The sequence below is a fragment of the Xyrauchen texanus genome, chromosome 8, assembly GCF_025860055.1.
Source record: "Xyrauchen texanus isolate HMW12.3.18 chromosome 8, RBS_HiC_50CHRs, whole genome shotgun sequence".
In the NCBI taxonomy this organism is placed as follows: Eukaryota; Metazoa; Chordata; class Actinopteri; order Cypriniformes; family Catostomidae; genus Xyrauchen; species Xyrauchen texanus.
Window position 1 is genome coordinate 38719828 of NC_068283.1, and position 21130 is coordinate 38740957.

The 21130-nt window shown below is 40.3% G+C and overlaps 1 protein-coding gene across 2 annotated transcripts; it reads right to left on the bottom strand.

Moving 5' to 3' along the window:
• Positions 1-612: 612 nt before the first annotated feature.
• LOC127647284 (transcription activator BRG1) lies at positions 613-21067 on the bottom strand. 2 transcript variants are annotated; one of them, XM_052131443.1, is made up of 34 exons: positions 20950-21067; positions 16936-17229; positions 16699-16831; positions 13879-14334; positions 13585-13683; positions 13176-13431; positions 12899-13025; positions 12613-12786; positions 12277-12450; positions 11972-12142; positions 11776-11823; positions 11289-11419; positions 11035-11089; positions 8641-8753; positions 8344-8491; positions 8085-8248; positions 7796-7862; positions 7100-7210; positions 6729-6971; positions 6496-6609; positions 6295-6402; positions 6118-6204; positions 5962-6008; positions 5701-5867; positions 5353-5516; positions 4328-4555; positions 4145-4222; positions 3636-3854; positions 3287-3549; positions 3021-3126; positions 2817-2918; positions 1828-1960; positions 1572-1708; positions 613-1211 (listed from the first exon to the last, which is right to left on the bottom strand). In XM_052131443.1, the coding sequence occupies exons 2-34, from the start codon at positions 17155-17157 to the stop codon at positions 1179-1181; spliced, it is 4878 nt and encodes a 1625-aa protein (XP_051987403.1). In that variant the 5' UTR covers positions 17158-17229; positions 20950-21067; the 3' UTR covers positions 613-1178. The 2 variants fall into 2 exon arrangements, with proteins under 2 accessions (XP_051987403.1, XP_051987402.1); XM_052131442.1 differs by having other exon boundaries at positions 11776-11826.
• Positions 21068-21130: the final 63 nt, after the last annotated feature.

The following is a 21130-nucleotide window of genomic DNA, read 5'->3' on the forward strand; positions in this document are numbered from 1 at the left end:
TCTGAATGGATACCAAACTGAGCAATACCTTCAACTTCTGTGGCTCTCAGTGCTCATGGCTGGGAAAAAACAGTGATGTGACACAACGACCAATGACTCCTGTCTGACGGACGTGTTGATAGACCATCAAAAATAAAAAATACATAAAAGCTTCATACATAATGCAGGTACACTTCCTGTGTGAATGGTCTTTAAGCCAATCGGTGACTAACTCTATTGCAGAATGGATTGCTGTGGACTGTAGGTTAATGATACTCTTATGTTCAATATGAAAAGAAACAATATATTGACTTCCAAGGATGCTTTTTATAATGCTAATTAAATGTCCTTGAGTTTGGTGTTTTTCTTAGAAAATATTGATTTATGCACTTTCAATGAATTCATCATGTCAATTCAATTACAATGTTAAATTATTTGAAATAGGACACATCTATTATGGGCCATAATTCCATAACTTCAATTACTTACAATTGACAATTTACAATGACTTGATTTACAATTACAAATAATTGATATCCATTTTTAACTATTAAAATGTGTCCCTCCAGGCATTGTAGACCTCCTTGATTCATGTGCACAACTCACAAGCATTAGGAATATTTCTGAAAGGCCTTTATTGTGCATTTTGGAAATCCAGTGACACTGACACAGTACAGAATCCTACACCCTATTCTCCCCCATTTCTCCTGACAGGACGTCTATGAGGAGGAAGTACCTTAATCCCATTTGTAATCTTAATTTAAACAGAAAGAGCAATAGGAAAACGGAAAGAGAACAAACTTGCTGTGTTTTCCACAAACAACATGCATCCTGGGGTCTGGGGTGGGGTGACTTTCAAACTGTTAAAAACAACAAGAGGGTATTTAAACATTGTCCACTCTTACTGGTCCACTGTCAGCCAGTTGGTCAGATATCGGTCCATCTTACGTCACTTTCTTGAGAGAAATAATACAAACATTTATGGAAAAACAAACAATGCTCAATACTTAAACTGTCTTACTATACATAAATGGAGATCACCTGCTTAAATATGCGAATGGAAGATTTTTCAGTTTCATTTAATCTTTTTGTATACATTTCTCTCTCTAAAAGCTCATCTAGAGTAAAACTATGCCCACTGAGTCTGATGCAACACCACGTATCTGCGGCATCAGTGAGTGATTGGTCCTGTAGGAGCTTTAATCTTCATCGCTGCCACTACCTGAACGCTCCTGTGAAGAAAGATTGGGAAAACGTTTAGCTTAAGTGAAGGTTGATGCGAGCAGAGGATGAGTGTCGGCAATACATGAGTCACAATTCAATACATTGAGATGCATCATGGTATCATAACTGGATAGCGATTGAAACTGTGGAAAATTGGGTAAATCTTGTGTAATCTTGGTCTGTCTTTAAAGGTTTATAAGTTATTGTTAAAAAATTATTTGCCTATGGAATAATGTTATTGGATTTTTTCTTCTAGAACCTGTCTGTTGCACTATTGACCCCAAAATCATAGGGAGAAAACAAATAAAGTTTGCTTAAATGCAACTAGCAACTTTTCTTTTCATTTGGACAATTATTTTACATGATACCTCCTCCTGTTCCTCTTCGGTGTCATCGTCGCTAACAACAGGTTTGGGGCGTGAGCTCCGTCCGGTTCGCCGTCTTCCCTTCCCCCTCTCCATTTTTTCCTTGCGACTCAACTTGATCTTCACCTTCACTGAACGAGCTAAAACACACATATATGAACATTTTCCAATGCCAATTGTCTTACAACTGTGCTCAGATCATTTCTGAATTTTTACATATTATTTAGTGTACAAGTTCAATATAGTCATCAATGCTCACATTCGGACTCTGATCCGTCATCTGCCTCTTCTTCCTCCTCCTCACTCTCCTCTCCCTCGCTGTCTTCCTCTTTCTCAATCTTCTGCCGCACGCTGGTGAACACGGACTGCAGCACGATGGAGTCTTCATAGATCTGAAAGAAAATAATGATAAGGAACTTTGAGTCAGCCAAATACAGTTGAACACTTCCAGTGTACAGCACGTTTAATTTTATAACCGCCCTCTGTTGTGGTTTCTATATTAATTTAGCACTTTTGAAAGGAACATGAATATTCACAAAAATGTCTCACATCATAAGCATGGGATGATCCATAAGATCGGGGTTCATTTAAAAAAAAAAATACTAATAATAATAATAATAATATTTTATCCCACTACTTAGTAGGTCCTCGTGGTGGCGCGGGTTACTCACCTCAATCCGGATGGCGGAGGACAAGTTTCAGTTGCCTCCGCTTCTGAGACCGTCAATCCGCGCATATTATCACGTGTCCCGCTGTGCATGACTCTGTGGAGACTCCGCGGAGACTCCGCATGTGGAGGCTCATGCTACTCCCCACAATTCACACACAATTTACCACGCGCCCCATTGAGAGCGAGAAACACTAATCGTGACCACGAGGAGGTTACCCCATGTGATTCTACCCTCCCTAGCAAATGGGCAAATTTGGTTGCTCGGGAGACCTGGCTGGAGCCTCTCGGCATGCCCTGGATTCGAACTTGCGACTCCAGGGGTGGTAGTCAGCATCAATACACCCATGATCAGGGTTTCATAAACTTTAAGGGAACTATGTGGGACTAAAGGGAATATAGGTTTGTTCAGCCAATGACAGCCTGGGGGAGTATTTGAAAAAGCTTTTTGAAAACAACCATTTTTGCAATTCAGTTTGATGGCCTTATGGCACAGAAATTATACTCTTCAGCTTAAATGTTGTTGAAATGTTATATATGTACGTCATAGCACCCAGCTTTAACAGGAGAGGGACGTTTACCAGTGATCCTTCCAAGTTAAAGGTCTGAGCGTTCGAGCAGAGCAGCATGACGTCCTTCTCCATGTCGTTTAGACTGCGGTACTTATGACTCTTGATGCGCTCCTGTAGAGTAACCATATTACCCAAGTATAAGTATATTTGGGTCTATTTGGAATTTTATTGGCGAGCCAGATATAAGTCGCAGAAAAACATGAAGTGACATACCTTGATCTTCCTGAAGTCCACAGGTTTGCGAATCAGTTCATAATATTCTGGTAGCTCTTTACGAGAAGGCAGTTGAATAAACACCTCACTGAGCTGTCTTCCATTGCTACAAAACACAACAAGGCAGGAGGTCATTACAATACTACATGAGCTCTGATACACAATAGAATGCATCAAGTTAAAGAGCTTCAAGTTTTAAAACACTTTGGTTCAGTCCCATTTGTGCTAAAAGTGTTCAAGAGGAGAATAAGACAGAACCAACTAACCCGTCCTTGTACTTGATGACAGCATCCACAATCTTCTTCATCTTCTTGGTAAGAGTGGGAGGGTTGGGGGAGAGTTTTTCAGCAGGAGGGCGGCCGCGTTTCTTCTGCTTCTTACCGTCGTCATCTTTATCTCTGCTCCGCCCACTAAAGCTGGGTGTGGCCGGACCTGGAAGGTCAAGATCACGGTCCCGCTTCCTCTTCCGAGTCGTCTTCTTGTGGCGCACTTCCTCTTCAATCTCGTCGAGTGTGCCTTCCTCGATGGCCTACAAGAGAGTGAAGTACGTAAAGACACTTGCCATTTTGTAACTGCCCATACACTGCAATGGGGATTTTTACGAACGTCATTCACCTTGAGCCACTGTTTCTCCGTGAGCGAGTCACTATAGTCCACCTCCTTCCTCTGACGGGAGCCACGGCCGAACATCTTCTCCTCCTCTTCCTCACAGGTGAGTCTTTCCACCTCTGCATCATCCTTCATGATCCAGGTAGGCAGCTCATCTTCCTCCATCAGACGGGGTCTGCGCTTCGGGTTACGAGCCTCTTCGCGGCGGCGGTCAAGGTCCATGCGCTAGAGGAAAAGAAACGAAAAAAGACCAAAAAATAAAACAAATAAATTGATTCATAACAAGCCATTCACACCTGGAGCGAACTTTCGCGTGCTGACAAAGCTAATTTTTTTTTTTTAATAGAGAGTCTCTTTTTTTCCCCTTTTCTACACAGAGTGATGAAATACATTTACATTTATGCATTTGGCGGACGCTTTTATCCAAAGCAATTTACAGTGCACTTATTACAGGGACAATCACCCTGGAATTGGGAATTCCAAATTGGGAGTATTGATGTGGTAGAGCTACTAACCATGAATTGATCAAACTCTTCCTCACTTCTGGCAATCATCTGGTTGACCGTCTCATCATCAGGTACCTCATCCTCCTCCTGAGGAAGAGAAAGAGAGGGTCAATGCTACAAAAAAAAAACAACAACTGAGGGTGTACACGTATTTTCAGGGCTTTAAAACAGTTATTTGACAAGTGTCCGTACCTCATCCTGCTCTTCGTGCTCCAGGATGGCTTGGAGTAAAGCTCTGCGCTCGTGGCCGGAGGATTTCTGGTCGAACATACCAGCCTGGATGACCTTCTGGTCCACGTTCAGCTTGTATTTGGCAGCGGCCAGTATCTTCTCTTCTACACTGTTCACAGTACACAGACGCAGCACACGCACCTCGTTCTGCTGCCCGATACGATGAGCACGATCCTGGGCCTGCAGATCCTATGAGAGAAAAGAGACGTCAGAGACATTACATACAAAGATAATATTGTTGGACCATTAAACAACAAAAAAACAAGTACAAAAAAATCATTACATTGACTACAAGAAAACACCCAACAACATTACTCAACCATTGGCATGAGTAGCGGGGTGGGACTATCTTTTTGTTTGACCAATGGTAAATGAAGGATGTATTCAGAAAGCTCTTTTGAAAACATTATTTATTTTTGCAACTCCGTTTGGTGGTGAGTGTCGCAGAAATTTCACACCTCAGTTTTAGTTTGGCGAATACTTAGAGCATTTTAACAGGGCCAAGTCTCCATTTCAAAATAAGAGTCACCAGTGTGTTTCGAGCTTGTTTATAGTTAAAAGTCCAGAGTTATGTACCAAATCTTCATTTCTTTGTGGTTTTTATTAGGCTTCTGAACTTGAACTCTTGTAGCCTCTGTGTCTGTGCCATCATAGATTTTTTTTTTTACATTCTATAAATCGATTTTAAAAACTATTGTCCGATTAATAGGTTTTTGACCTTTCCCACCACCTTAGTTATCAGTATCCGCAAAATCCACTATTGGTCAATCTCTAGCATCTAATGGCTCTTTATTTACATTTTTCATTCTACACATTCTGTTCTACTAATGTTCCATTTACTGAATCTATTCATTCTGTTAAACAAAAATTCTTTTTTAACAAAGATTCTATTGTAAGCATTCTACTCTACAAACATTCCAAACCCATTTTCATATATTCTATACTGATAGGATTCCATTGCTTTTGTACAGGAGACAGGATGGTACCTGGTGAGGGTTCCAGTCACTGTCAAAGATGATAACGGTGTCTGCAGACTGCAGGTTCAGCCCCAGACCTCCAGCTCTGGTACTCAACAGGAAGATGAAGTACTGATACGATGCATCATTGAAGTTCTTCAGCAACATACCACGATCCTCAGCCTTAGTGGTTCCTACAGACAAAAACAAAAAGGGGAGGGCGGAAAAAAAACGTTTACATTCTGGACATTATTTGTTGACGATTTGTAGAAAAAAAAAAAAAAAAAGAGCGACAGTTTAACAGCATCCAAAATATCCTTTTCATTCTATGCAATTCTAAATCAGACAGATGAGTGAATCTGTTTGAAGACAGCTCACCGTCCAAGCGCAGGTATTTGAAGTTACGGTGGGCGAAGTAGTCCTCCATGATGGTCATGAGAGAGGTCATCTGACAGAAGAGCAGCACTTTGTGGTTGGTGGCGCGAAGCTTCGGCAGAATACGATCCAGCAGCTCAAACTTACCAGAGGCGCGGTACAAATCAGGTCTGTAATTGGTCAAGACAGAATAAAATAAGTCACGAAGGATAAAAATAAGAATGCGGACTGTGTTGTCTTCAACATGGATACATTTTTGATTACCCTTGAACAATGCCTCCAGTGAAGCCCAAGTGCTCAGAGAAAGATTCCTACAAAACAAACAGAAAAATACCAAATAAGGTACAAAAAAAATCCTATGGGACAGTTGAACAGCATATAAACAACATTGTAAGGAGAATAAATACAACGGACACTCACCTCAATGTGTTGGAACATGTAAGGGTGGTTACAAATCTTCCTCAACTGCATAATAGTGTTCATTAGTGTCTTAGTGCCTCCTTTACCCTATAACAGACAGAAAGTTGCATTAGATCCTTCCTGAAGATACAGTTGTTAAAGTCTCCACACATCTCTTCCTGGATCACATGCTCTCACCTTCTTGTCTTTCTCAGATCCGTCAGTGAGCAGCACTCCTTTAGCCTGCATGTGTCTGTACAGAACTCTCTGTAGCGCAGACATGTCACACTTGATCACATATTCCACCTGAACGCCGGAAGTGAAGAGGCGGATTTACATAAATAGCATTTAAGCAATAAAGCGTTTAATCTATTAAGGCCTATAAGGTCCATAACAAACCTTCTCTGGCAGTTGGGCCTCCACTTCCTTCTTGAGTCTTCTGAGCAGGAAGGGACGGAGCACTTTGTGCAGACGACGAATGATCAGAATGGTCTCTTCCTCGTTCAGGTCCACCTTTAAAACATGATCAGGTAAAAAAATACATAAAAACATTGGGTTAATACCCAAGCACCCATCTACTTCAATGGGGAAAGGCTAAATCGTTCATCTAATATTATTTGAATTCTGATTACCTTCTCTCCGGTCATGGCGAATGGAGCATTGAACCACTGCTCAAAGGTGCTGCAGCTCTTGAAGATGGTGGGCAGTAGGAAGTTGAGCAGAGCCCACAGCTCTGGCAGCTTGTTCTGCAGCGGTGTGCCGGTGAGCAGAATACGCCGGGGTGCAAGGTAGTGCGTGTTCAACACCTGAGTCAACTTACAGTGGTGATTCTTCATACGATGCCCTTCGTCCACTATCATGTACTTCCAGCGGAGCTAATCGAGACCAAATGTATTGTTAAAACCTGAACGAATTGTCTGCATTCTTCAAAAACCCAGCAATGAACAAACAAGTTTGATGACAATAAACCCCTTCAACTCAACAGGCTTGAAACGGATTGTACCTTGGCCAGCACTTGTTTGTCTTTGATGATGTATTCGTAAGTGGTGATCAGCACGTTGAACTTGCCGCTGCGCAAAATGGGAATGAACGCACGGCGAGCGGCAGGAGACCCCTGAGAAGAAAATTAGCAAATAAAGTTAGTTGAGTTCAGATACATGCTTGGGTGACCTTGTTATTTAGTTTTACTTTTGGTTAGCTGACAAAAACCCTGGGTGTTTCTCAATGCTAAGAATGCAGAGAACGGACTTGTGTTCTTATGAAGACCAGTCTTGCCAAGATACCTTGGAATTTGTTTATTACTTTATATAAATGATGCCCAACAAACAACAGATGCTGACGGAGTAGAACAACCCTCACGAGCAGTCAAACTTTCACAAGCTTACAGCTGTAAACATTTGAGCGAAAAAAACAACGATAAATCCCATCTACCACAATAGTGCCGCTATGACTTCTGAGACTTCAATTGGGTTCTTGCCCACAAGTCACCATCCGCGATTCATCCTCGATATTTGGACTGATCAAGAACACATCTGGGTAATTTTGTGCATTCTCGATACTTGCGTTCTTGAGTATTGGAATCGAATTTCGGCAGTGGATGATGACATTGATCGAGTCCACGAGAACACACCCCTAGTTTCTATTGCCTTCATTTATTTCTGACAATATTTAAATATTGTGTACTACTTCAAATAATGACCTTGTAAGCAACTTTCACCACAGACGGGGCCCACTTATCAAACTCATACACCCAGTTCGACAGAGTCCTGTAACAGGGAAAACAAATAATTACAATAAATATCACTGCAGTTAGATCAAAATGGGTGTTTGATCACAGCTAGTTTCTTGTAAAATACTTAAATATAAAAATGAGTTCACACAATTCTTTGTAATGGCAGATGGCATAAAGATCTGATTTACATTGTATCATCTGCTGTCCGGCCAAATACAGCAGAAAAAGCCAGAAAATCAAAGTTGAAGTGACTCACGAGAGCGGAACGATAATGAGGAAGGGTCCATTCAGTCGTTTGTACTCCATGAGGTAGGTGATGAGTGCGATAGTCTGGATGGTTTTTCCCAAACCCATTTCATCAGCTAGAATTCCATTCAAGTTATTGTTATACAAAGACACCAGCCACTCCAGACCTTTGATCTACAGGGGGACGGACAGTAGAACTTAAAACACATACTAGGGTAGTGTGTTTGTAGACTGTCTAGTCTGTTGGATATTGTGTTGTATGTTAGTACCTGGTATTGCTTGAGCTGTCCATTCACTAGCAGAGTCGACTGTCCATCCACCTTCTCAGTGACCGCGTGCGCCACAGCGTAGTACGACTGCAGTCCACGAGCAAACGCTGCATTGCCATATTCATCGTCAACATCCTGCTTGGCATGCCTGTGAGAGATATAACAGATCTGATTCATTTGGCTGCATATCATATCAGGATATATTAAGACAACATCTGAAAACACAAGAAACCTGCTAAAATATTCTCAAAAATTCTGTTTTACAATCACAGGTACAGCTCTTATTCCATAACTTACTCAATGATGTGCCGGACGTCCACCTCAGACACATCCTCGTTGTCTGGATCTGGAAACTTTTTCTTCTCTTCTGATGAGGACTGACTAAGCTGATGCTGCTCCTCATCTTCATCCTTTGGAGAACAAGGAGGTACATAAAATAAGAAATGTTTAAATATATAAAATAGAAATACACACACACACACACACACACACACACACACACACACACACACAAGTTTGGAATAATGTACAGATTTTGCTGTTTCTGAAGGAAATTGATACTTGAATTCACCAAAGCAGCATTCAACTGATCACAAAGTATACAGTAGTCAGGACATTACTGATGTAAAAAACAGTACCATCACCATTTGAAAAAGGTCATTTTTTATCAAATCTATACAGCAGGTATCACTCCGACACCTTATCCTTGAGTAATCATGCTAAATTGATCATTTGGTACTAGAAAATCACTTGCCATTATATCAAACACAGTTGAAAGCTATTTAGTTCATTAAATGAAGCTTAACATCATCTTTGTGTTTGTATTTGATTTGCCACAGTATGCAATAGACTGGCATGTCTTAAGTCAATCATTGTTTTGAGGAATGAAGGCCATACAATGCTTGAAATTGCCAAAAAACTGAAGATGTCATACAAAGGTGTAACTACAGTCTTCAAAGACAAAAGGACAACTGGCTCTAACAAGGACAGAAAGAGATGTGGAAGGCCAGATGTACAACTAAACTAGAGGATAAGCACATCAGAGTCTCTAGTTTGAGAAATAGACGCCTCACATGTCCTCCGCTGACAGCTTCATTGAATTCTACCCGCTCAAAACCAGTTTCATGTACAACAGTAAAGAGAAGACTCAGGAGGACTTATGGGAAGAATTGCAAAGAAAAGGCACTTTTGAAACAGAAAAACAAAATGAAGACGATTAGAGTGGGCAAAGAAACACAGACATTGGACAACAGATAATTGGAAGAGTGTTATGGATCTGAACCCCATTGAGCTTTTGTGGGATCAGCTAGACTGTAAGGTGCGTGAGAAGTGCCAATCTACAGCCACATCTATGGCAAGTGCTACAGGAAGTGTGGGGTGAAATGTCACCTGAGTATCTGGACAAACTGACAGCTAGAATAACAAGGATCTGCAAAGCTGTCATTGCTGCATGTGGAGGATTTTGTGATGAACTCTTTGAAGCAGTTTAAGAAGTTCTGAACATGTCTTTCAAATTGTAATTTTTCACGTTATTAATGTCCTGACTAACATTGTGATCAGTTGAATGCCACTTTGGTGAATAAAAGTACCAACATCTTTCCATAAGAGCAAAATCTGTACATTATTCCAAACTTTTGGCCACCAACAAAAAAATTAAATGCTACATATACGGGACAATTTACGGAGTAACAGTGGTTATGCAAGCATCAAACTAAAACTACTGTTTTTAACAAAGGATTCGATTTTAAAAAGGACTTTTCTGAGTTAAGATCTACTGGGCACATCTTTGTTGTCTTTACCACAGATTAATTTCCATTCGTGCTACAGTTTGTAAAAAAACAACATGCAATGGAAGTCTATTTGGGGGCAAATCTTGTATATTTGTATTATAAGTCGATAACTGCCACATTAATTACAAAGTGCAAAAACCTTTAGATATAATTAAAGGAAGACATAACCATTTATATCAGCTCATAGCAGCATCTCACATAAAACTACATCACTTATAGAATATCATATGAAATAAATGTCATAATTTAAAAATAAGTAATATGTTCTCCTGGGTCTGTCATGGCTTCCATTCGAAGTTATTTCGTCACTGAATGAAGCCTGCTATATTTAGGACAAGAGTGGCGACCTTATATTGCTTGCACAAAACTCTTGATCAGCACTCAACATTTGTTTATTGTTGTTGTTCTTTTAAACCGTTATGCAGAGAGAGCGTGAGGGCGAGAGAGAGAGAAAGAGTGCCTGCGTGTGGCGGCGTAGAGTGAGGTCTTGGCCATTAGTTGATTTACTTGTTTTTGTGTAGGTAATACGTTGTCAAATATGTTTAAACTTAAATAAACTACCTATACAAATAGTTATGTCTCTTTGTATTAATTTGTCCTGTTATTGACGTAATGCGCGTCATTGACCAAATGCGCAACCAGATATTCGAATAGTTCGAATATATGTGTTTTTTTTAGAGGGAATATTCGAATGTCATTTTTGAGCAATTTTGACAGCCCTAATCACTTATATTATTCATATTCTGATGGTCTACTTTCTGACAGCTTAAAAGCTGTGAAGATACCCCCACAACAATATCGTTTTCACTTTCATCACATGTAAACCTCCTTGGCAGAGAGCACAGTAGACATTGCTGCTCAGATATGCTCAAGAGAGATGAGAGGTGAAAAACTGCTGTACCTCGTCCTCCTCTGAGCCACTATCTTCACTATCTGACCGGGGAGCAACTTCGTACCTACAAAAAATGTTTTTGACAAAACATTCAAAACACAATGTTTGTGGAGTAAATGACTCCAAGCACCTTAAAACCTGTTGATTTAGGCATGATGTTATGAGAACTCACAAATCAAAAATATAAAAATAGTAATTATTTTGGCACTGAGAAATATCAATGAGTAATTTGAAATTTCTGCTAAGACAAAGCAAATGCTTACCCTGGATTCATCTCCAGCCAAGTATCCAGTTGTCCAGCTTTAGGAGCATCCATGCCAGTGAGGATATTCCCACTGTCCACATGAATCACCGTCACAGGTAGATCACTCATCTGACTGGTCTCATCCAGTGGCTAAAAATACCAGGAAAACTTAGTGAGACAACATTGCACTAGAACAAACTTTTGTTTTTTTTAGAGGAACAGTGATTCTCAACTTTTATTGTGGCAAGATATTAGAAAGCTATGGCGAGGAGGAAGATTTTCAAAGAAAAACAACTTGCATTTCATTCTGTCCCTCATACAAAGCAATTGTATGACTTCAGAAGACTTTAGAAAACAGTGGACAAGTCTTATGGACTGCTTTTATGGTGCCGTTCTGCCAGTATTGCTGTTTAGCTTAATCGCCCCATTCACATTTATAGTATGTAAAAGAGCTGTGTAATCATTGAACTAATCATCATTTGTGTAAAATGATGTCTGGAACTCACCTCTCCATCTGGACCCAGAACAGGTGCTCCACCCTCTGCATTCTCTGTCTTCTGTGAGGAGACAAACGAGGAGAACCCTTAAACTCCAGAATGTAGCAAGACACTTACACTGATAAATCTAGCGAGGAATCCATTCCAATGTAAGTGTAAAGCTAGATTACTTCATTAACTCTGAATCTCAATTCAATCTCATCACCTTCTTCTTTTTCTTCTTCTTCTTCTTGTCTTTGAGAGCCTGGACAGCTTTGTGGGCTCTGACGAGCTCGGTGAGGTTGGCCACATACTCGTCTGTCTGCTGCAGTAAGTATGCCAGACGTTTGTCTTTCTTCTGATCAATCAGCTTCCTGTAACCCTCCTCATCCTCAGCCTGGGACAAACATATGCAAAGACCTCAGTCTGGAGATGTTCCTTTTTGCAGACATGGAGTGATGCCTGACAACAACTTTAATGAGGCAAGTTTCATATTTCAAGATAAGACGGAGAAAAAATGTGTCTGCTTACCATCAGCCTTCTCATTCTCTCCTTCTCGATACGCTCATTCTCTTTCTTCTGCTCTCTCTCAGTGTTGGCATGGTACGTGGCCACAGCTTTGGTCACTTTCTGCATCTTTCCGGTGATGGTGCGATGGTATTCCTTGAAGTCCTTAGCATGCTGCAGGATGCTGTTTAGATACTCCTACAAGTACAATAATCATCATCATCACAGACTCATCCAAATTTCTTTTGGTCTTTGTGCACTAAGATTAAAAATTGGGAAAAATTCGCTCTAGACTTGACATTCTGTGAAGATCAGCTTCCCATGGGTGAGCAATGAGACCAAGGCAAACTGGTCAAGTACCTGGTGTTTCTGTCGGCGCTTGCGTTCCTGCTCGATCTTCTGCTGTTTCTCAAGTTTCTCGGTGATACGCGCTTCACGCAGTGACTGTCTCTTGCTGCGCTTATAGGCCTTGCCGTTCAGAGCCGTCTCCAAGGCAGTGTCACGGCGCATACACACCACTACTTCCTGACGGAGCTGAAAGAGAGAAGACATCATAGGTCAAAGACCAGAGGCCACTGAAATGTGGGAGAATTTAGATGAAGTCAAAAACCAAGTCGAACCCTTTCCGAAGAATTGCAAGTCCTACCTGTCTCTGGAAGTTAAGCAGCCTAAGAGCCTTGAGCTCAATGTTGGCTTTGGTCCTCAAGTCTCCAGCTAGAGATCCTGGAAGGTTCTCCAGTTCTTGAATACGATGGGTAATACGAGCCTGTAACCTGATGGATGGAAAAAAAGACATTGAATGTTGAAGAAAATGGTCAACTGAGAAGCTACAGTAGATTGGTCCACCAGAAGTTGAAGACACAAAAAAATAAATCTATTTGCCAGATCTTCCCTGAAGACATCAGTTCAACTCTTCCTCTTACCTGTACTCTCTTTCCTGAAGGATTTCCACTGGGTCAAGGCCCCGGGGTTTCTGAATGGGCGTGATGCGGTTCTGTTTCTGATGGAGCACCATGGGTGGCGGCTGGGCAGGTTGTCCTGGAGACTGGGTCTGTGGTGGCATGACGGGCGAGGCAGCAGGAGGAACGGAGGGAGGCGCTGGAGAGGGGCGGCCTGTAGGCTGGGGAGGTATCATCTTCTGCGGGGCACTGGCAGGGGCAGCAGCGTTCACCATGGGCCCTGCAGTTACAAACACATGGATAGTAGTTGACTCCGAGATATGAATGTAAACACATATTGTTGAGTTTTCCCAGATAAAAGATGGAAGCCTTAATATCAAATTCATATCACTATTGAATGTGGATAAATTCCCAGACTGATTGATGGACCTACCTTCAGGCCATGGTTTTGGTGGTCCATTAGAGGGTTGTCCCTGCATGCCTGGAGGAACCCCAGAGGGTCCTGGAGGTGGCATGTTTGGTCCAACCATTCCTGTAATGTACATAAAAGGTTTATACACAAAGGAAGATTAACTTGTCATGTAGCGTACAATATTTTTAGTCAACATTCTGCTCTACATGGTACTAGAAACTCTAAACTGCTTCTCCCCTTACAAAGTGGTAGTTACTTCTGCATTTAGGAAAGCTGGAAAATAATTAGGAGTAATTATCTCTTCTGATCTCTTACCATGTGGTCTATTGTAGTTGGGTCCCACAGGTCCAGGGCCCCCTGGTCCAGGAGGGCCTACTCCTTGTCCTGAAGCAGGGGGCATATTGGGCATCCCCTGCTGCATGCCTGGCATCGGCCTCTTTCCCTGTACTGCCATCTGCAGGTGGTCAGGCAGGGGCTGTCCGCGTGCCAGCATCTTATATGCCATGATCTGTGCCCGCAGCTGGTGTAGCTGGTTCTGGTTGAAAGGTGTGGGTCCCCCAGCACCACCAGCATTTGGAGGCCCTCCGCTGGGTCCTGCACCTGGTAAGCCACCGGCACTTCCACTTCGGTTCTGCTGCCCCATGACCTGCGGGTCTCCACCCTCCATAGGTACTGCACCAGGCCCAGAAGGCATCATGGGGCCAGATGGAGGCCCGTTAGCAGGTACCGGGCTGGGGGCATGCTCAGAACTGCCCAGAGGTGATGGGTAACCTTGTAGAATTCATGAAAGCAGGGTCAATGGAGTGCAACAGTGCCCGCCCACTTTTTCATCCATCTTGGTTCCAGAAATATTATTTTTTCTTTGGGATTGCATAAAGTATTTCAGAACTGGTTGATTTGGTTAATGGTTTGGACCATTATTATCAGGTTGGATTACAACATTACAAACTTTGATTTGACAGGAAAAAGAAAAACATCAGACAAAAATATGAAGGTACAAGACTGTGCACTTAACGTCTTTTATGAGGGAATGAACTACACTCCCATGAAGCACTACAAATAACAAAATCAATAGTTAAAAAAAATAAATAATAATTTATCATGTTGTTGATTACTGTATATACAGTACATATATAAAGTCTAAATATGTAAGATTTATTTACTAGAAATGAACAAAGTTTTATTAATGATCAAGTGCAAAACAATTAGTCTTCCAAACCATGTTTTTGCCTTTCCCCGATTCACTATGTTAAGCCTATAATGATGATTTGTATTTTAGAGCTGTCGGGACAGATTTGGCAGGAAATGGCATACTTCCGTCAGTTGTCGGTGTGTGTTTACGTCATGTCAGTAAACAAAGAAAAGAAGGTCCTACTACAGCGTGTGTATATGTGCGGTGATGGTGGCAGTTTGAACCCGACAGCTTGTAGCCACAACAAATAAGCCACATTAACCATAGATTATTCCAAAAGGCAACCCTATGGGCAACCACCCGTATGCAAAATAAAGAAACTTTGAAACAAGCAAAAAGGGAAAGCGACAGAGCCCGTAATAAAACACGACATAACATCGGCTTGGCTTTTCAGAGGTAGCTATCTGAAAGCATTAAAAACTGACTCAGAGATGGCTTCTGTCTTGCTCGACAGGTGAGACATTTTATTGGACCGATAGTTAGCCAGGTACCTCTCTCAGAGTGGTAGTTAGTTATATAGTGTTAGCCACTCTAATGTGGCATTTTATTATGTATTGTAACACTGCAGTGCTTGATTTAATTTGAGGAAGGACAAACTTAATGCTGGTAACAATGCCAATCTCTAAACCAGTTACATTGATATATTTGCCTGCTAGCCAAGTTATAATATTTTCCACCATTTGACATCAACTGATATGACTAGCAATCATTATGTCTCATGACAGAATTGCCTAACTTTTTGTAAAGTTATTTATTTATAAAAAGTTTTCAATGAGTCAAAACAACAGCGGAAGATACACTTCTTACCTGCTCAGAAGATCTTTTATGTTGTTATTTATTGATTTTATTTTTTGAGGGGAGGGGGCGAGATTTGGTGTCATTAATGACATTTGCTCTGATAAGATGATCACCTGTAACCATGATTTCATCCACACAGAAGAACAGAGCTAAAGCCCAACTCACATAATTATCAAAACAATGTTCCTTCGCAAGTAACTTGCGGTTTAATGCTTCAACCGCTTGAGGGCAAAAGTTATAGTCTAGCTTTAAATTATATAGCAAAATATTCATACATTTAAAAAAATATAAGCAGTTGGCCAAAGTAGGCAGACCATCTTGACAAACAGCACTAATGAGAATACAAATGTATAAACAAAGAAAAAAATGTGGTAGATTATTTCAAAGATAAGCATATACAATATAAAACCTGAAAACAACAACAAAGGATTCATTCAGAGAAAGCCAAAAATACAATTGTCCAATTTTGTGACCAAAATAATAAATAATTCACCAATACATTATGAATAGATATGATTGTTAAAACTAAAATATAAACCTGTATAATAATTACAGAGCTGCAATAAACAATCGTTCATGTCTGTTACTTTCAAAGTAATTTGACTACATTCGGTTTCTTTCTCAGTCATGACTTTGTGGTTTCCAACAGCTGTCTGTGTTTCTGTTTCAAAGGGGCAACCCCATTCACTCTAGCATCTCTCTCAGGAAAACGAGGAAGGAAGCAGTGCACATCAAAGAGAAACGTGAGCAAACAGGTTGGATGGGTTCTCTATACCCAGTCTAAACAGTCTGTTCGCCATTTAACAGAGCATACAATAAATAGCAAATCTTTAATAAGTGTATTTCTGGATCATTTATTTAATGTTTGTTTTGATGCTTGCTGGTACAAAGAAACCATTCTCCTAATAATAGTAGAAAACATTGTAAGTTTTACCATGTTAATTTAGTATTTACTGTCTATGATGCTGCATGTAGCAAATTTACATACTTCATCCATACAAAAGTCACTGTAAGTGTAGAACACCTTCAAGCTGTGCCATTTTTATTCAAAGCAATAAACTACTAATTTAATTTAAAAAACATTTACATTATATTTCGACAATATTCAGATAGTGATATACGATATTATATTCATGATAGTGTACCTTGAGAGTGTTGGTCCATAGGGCTTGGTGGTGGACCCATGCCACTGTGCCCACCCTGTCTCATGCCCATCCCCTTCATTTGATTGTAACGTTGATCATCAGGCATGCCTTTCTCATGCATGCCTTCCATTGGCTTTAAAACAAAACACAACTCAGCGATATTGACCTAACAGCAGAATGCATGGCACCATTCCTACCACACATAAATCTAATACATATTGTTTAAAAGATCAGCACCTTGTGCATCTGATGCATGTTGTCCTTGGGGTAGCCTGAGGGCCCCTGAGGTGGTAGTGGATGTCCTGAGGAGGGGGGCCCGGGACTGGGGCCCATCATGCCATGGGAAGAGCCAGGTGAGGGTCCAGGACTAGGCCCCAACATGGCCCCTGGGGACAGCCCAGGGCCTGGGGAAGGGCCGGGCCGAGGGGTCCCCCCCATGGGTGGGTCAGGAGTGGACATCTCTCAGCAGAGCCAGAAGGGGCCAGAGAGGCAGGAAAAAAGCACCGTTCTTCAGATACGTTTTCAGAATACCTAAAAACAACAATAAAATTAAACGTTGGCGACGTACATCAAAAATTAGACGTTTAAGGAATAGTTTACCAGAAAAAGATGCCTAACATCTCCCTTTGCATTGCAAGGAAGAACAAAAGTCATATGCATTTGGAACAACGTGAGAATAAGTAAAAACATTTTTGTGAAATATCCCTTTAACAATACTTTAGCAAACTTGGCTAATGATAATTATGTGGGAAAGGTGACGGTGCAGGGAAAAAACAACATTCTAACACACTCATCTTTATCATGTGAATGACAACCAGAACCATAATGCTTTAAAAGCTTATTTTCAGTCAAACTGTAAAGATCAAATATGTGCCATGCAACAGATGATGGTAATAGTTATAACATCTCTGATGGAATACAGTTGTAACAAAAGCAAGACGGACTTGAAAATGAAGCAACTAAAGAAAGCCCTTGTAACAAAGCTAGAAAATGGGTCAATGAATCTGTAACATCACATATTAAAAACACTGTGGTGAAGACCCCAAAGGGGGCAAACTTCAGATAATAGTTCAGTTTGCATGTTTGAAATCAGGGTCAATCTCACAAAGCCTGTCAAGACCATGACCAGGTCATATTTAACACCAAAATCAGAAAAAGACGGGACAAAATAAAATATTTATCATCAAGAAAATATCGATTTTTTGGGGGGAATTGTGGCATTTAATATTTGACAATTAAGCACATTTTCCCCCATAACTACCATTACTTTAATGCAATTTGTTTTTCATAATGCACATTTTTTTTAATACTAAAATGCATTTGAATGTCAAAAATGACTCGGCATCTAGTTAAGACCTCGTTTTTACATGAAGTGGTCTTGTGATGTGCCACTCCACTCCAGGAATTCCTCAATTAAGGTGTCTTCTATCATGTCAGGTGACTTTTTTTTGTTGTTGTAACGTTTAGCTTGCTTATGTATGTGTATATATATATATATATATATATATAATTTTTTTCCATTAGATTAGATTCAACTTTATTGTCATTACACAAGTACGGGTACAAGGCAACGAAATGCAGTTTGGGTCTAACCAGAAGTGCAATAAATACTATTAGTACAAATTAAATTGGACAAAAACTATCCGAGTAAAAGTGCAGTGGAAAGTAATTGCATATTACAGTTAAAGTACGGTTTTGCAAATGTATATGTAAACAATTGGTACTGTAAATAAACAGTCGGCAGTGCAAATGATATTCCAGTCAGATAAGTAGTGCAAGATGCATATGTAAACAGTTGTTACTATAATATAGTCAGCAGTGCAAATGAACATTATAGCAGTGCAAATAACAAAGTGTATGAGGTATGAGGAGGGAGAGGAGAGTTTATCAGTATATGAGGGGAGTGGGATCAGTGAGGGTTAGAGTTCAGTAAAGAGACAGCTCTGGGGAAAAAGCTGTTCTTTAGTCTGCTGGTCCTGGTCTGGAGGCACCTGAAACGCCTGCCAGAGGGCAGGAGAGAAAACAGTCTGTGGGCTGGGTGAGAGGAGTCCTTAAGGATGCTGCGAGCTCGGTGCAGACAGCGTTTCCTCTGGATGTGCTCGATGGCAGGTAGTTGAGTCCCAGTGATGCACTGGGCGGTTTTCACCACCCGCTGCAGTGCCATTATAAGAGAATTTGCAAAAATACCACTAGATTTGGGTCCTATTTTACCCATAAGCATTTCCTATGGTATTCAATGAATTTAACACTTGTCATTATTTCTGTAAACAAAATAAATCAGTTTCCATTAGTTATGTAATTATATGTGTTAAATACCATGATTACATTCATATTTATATGTAGTATGCAAGTATAGAAACCTGTCATTCAGCTGATGCTTATTGCTAAAGTACTTGATACTCTTTACAGAGACAGTGTCCATGGAGGAAACGGAGGTTGGATACATTGTTACAGATAGGGCACAATGGTCATAGCTCCTGGACCACTCCTTTAGTGTAATTGAACCTGCAACTTTTCTTTTTATAGTACGTCTGACCAATCCAAACAACATATATAGCTACATAGAGTAATATAGAAATACAGAGTGATACAGCAATATAGAGTACCAAGGTTGTCATTTTACAAGTTCATCACTAATAAATATATAAACATTGTATCCTAGTCCAGAGTACTTATTTGTATGTGTGGATAGAGTTGTTGAAACAATTCATATTTTACCACCAAACATGGAAATTGCCCATATTTCTGTTATACAGGCATTTTTTTTTTTTGGAGTGGTGAAGGTTGAGGAGAGTCCCCTGTTCACTGTGTAAAGCGCTTTGAGTGTAGTGTCCGAAAAAGCACTATATAAATGTAACAGTAACTCTTACTACATTTTCAATGTGTCTGAAACTCTTCAGAACTTAATAAAAGATGTATCAACCATTTACAAATGTAAATTACAAATGAAAGTATCATTAGAGTTGTCTTTCCTGAAAATGTTTTACATGGGTAGGCTATATATATATAAGCATCTACCTGGACATGTTATTTGTGAGATTCAAACATTTGCTTGCTTTTAAATATAAAAATAACAATAATACAATTAAAATACATTTTCAAAAGATTTCGAAAAGCAACTTCATCATAGCTTAAAACAAATCAGAGATCAGAATACATTAAGGATACACAAAATCAAAGATTCATAACTTGTACGCAAATGCAACCAGATTGTTTTAAAGCAGATATCACATCTATGTAGATTCTCATTAATAACCGGATACAAAAGAGCTGTTAAGTCTAATAAGGTACTTGAATTATGTTATAAACAACATCAAAAACACATAGTAGCCAAATCTACTCCTGACAACAAGCTGCAATTAGTTAATTTACAAAAATAACCAACAAATAGTTAACACAAACAACTCAAATTACTTCTGGTGTAAATCATACTGTATTCCCTATAAGAAAGTGTTAATAAGCAGCAATAAAATAACATATATATTATTTTTTTTACAAGGCTAACTAAAATTAGCAGCCGGCTAGCCAGTCAGCTCATGTTCAGTTTCATTGGGCTACGAGCTAAACATGATCCACTTATGCCTAATATACTTCATTACTTTTCGCCTTTAACGCTACTAAACAAATCATCAATTAGTGCTAATGGCAGTTTATTAAAACGAAATATTTATGACTTTAAAGAGCTGACCCAACCATGGAACAACAGATTGATTAGAGGACCATTAACACATTAAACCAAACGACCTTTAAAATGAAGTTACAACATCTCCAATAAGTCTACACAAGATAGGGTGTCTTATGAGAATTCAAACTTTCCATAAGTGATTTAAAAGCAGCTTGAAAGATTAATTTAACACCGAATAGAAAGACAAAGAATGGCAAAACGACCCGGTTATGTGCTTTAGATTCCACAGTCGGCCATGCTGTGCTTGCCCATGGCTGTGTGTGCTTTTAATGTGGAATCGTTCGAGTTATCCAGAAGTAAATACTGCGATCATCCCTTTTTTAAGTTGATTGATCCAACCCGCCTCCCGTACCCTTGGCCCGGTCCCCCTCTCTTGTTACATATTCCCAAAACGTATTCATTCATTCTGTCGCCGCTGTTGCAGGCCTAGCAATCACACAGCCGGCGAAGGAAACAACGTATTCGCGTTCTAGAACTCATATACATTGTATCCGTTTGATTCTTAAAAAGCCTTTGTGACGTCAGGTGTTCTACGATCACTGCGGAATGTTTAGAGTGTGACTTACAGAGTGTGTGATGTTGCGCCGGTCTCTTCCCCGTTCTCTTCGGCAAATCGAGAAACAAAGGGTAGCTCAGCCAGTTCCTTTTTTTCCCTCTCTCTTACCCCTCCCGTCTGCTCTGAATATATCTCTAGAACGGCCTGAGTGCTCCGATCCGCGGCTCTCTAGCGCCCCCCCTACATAAACG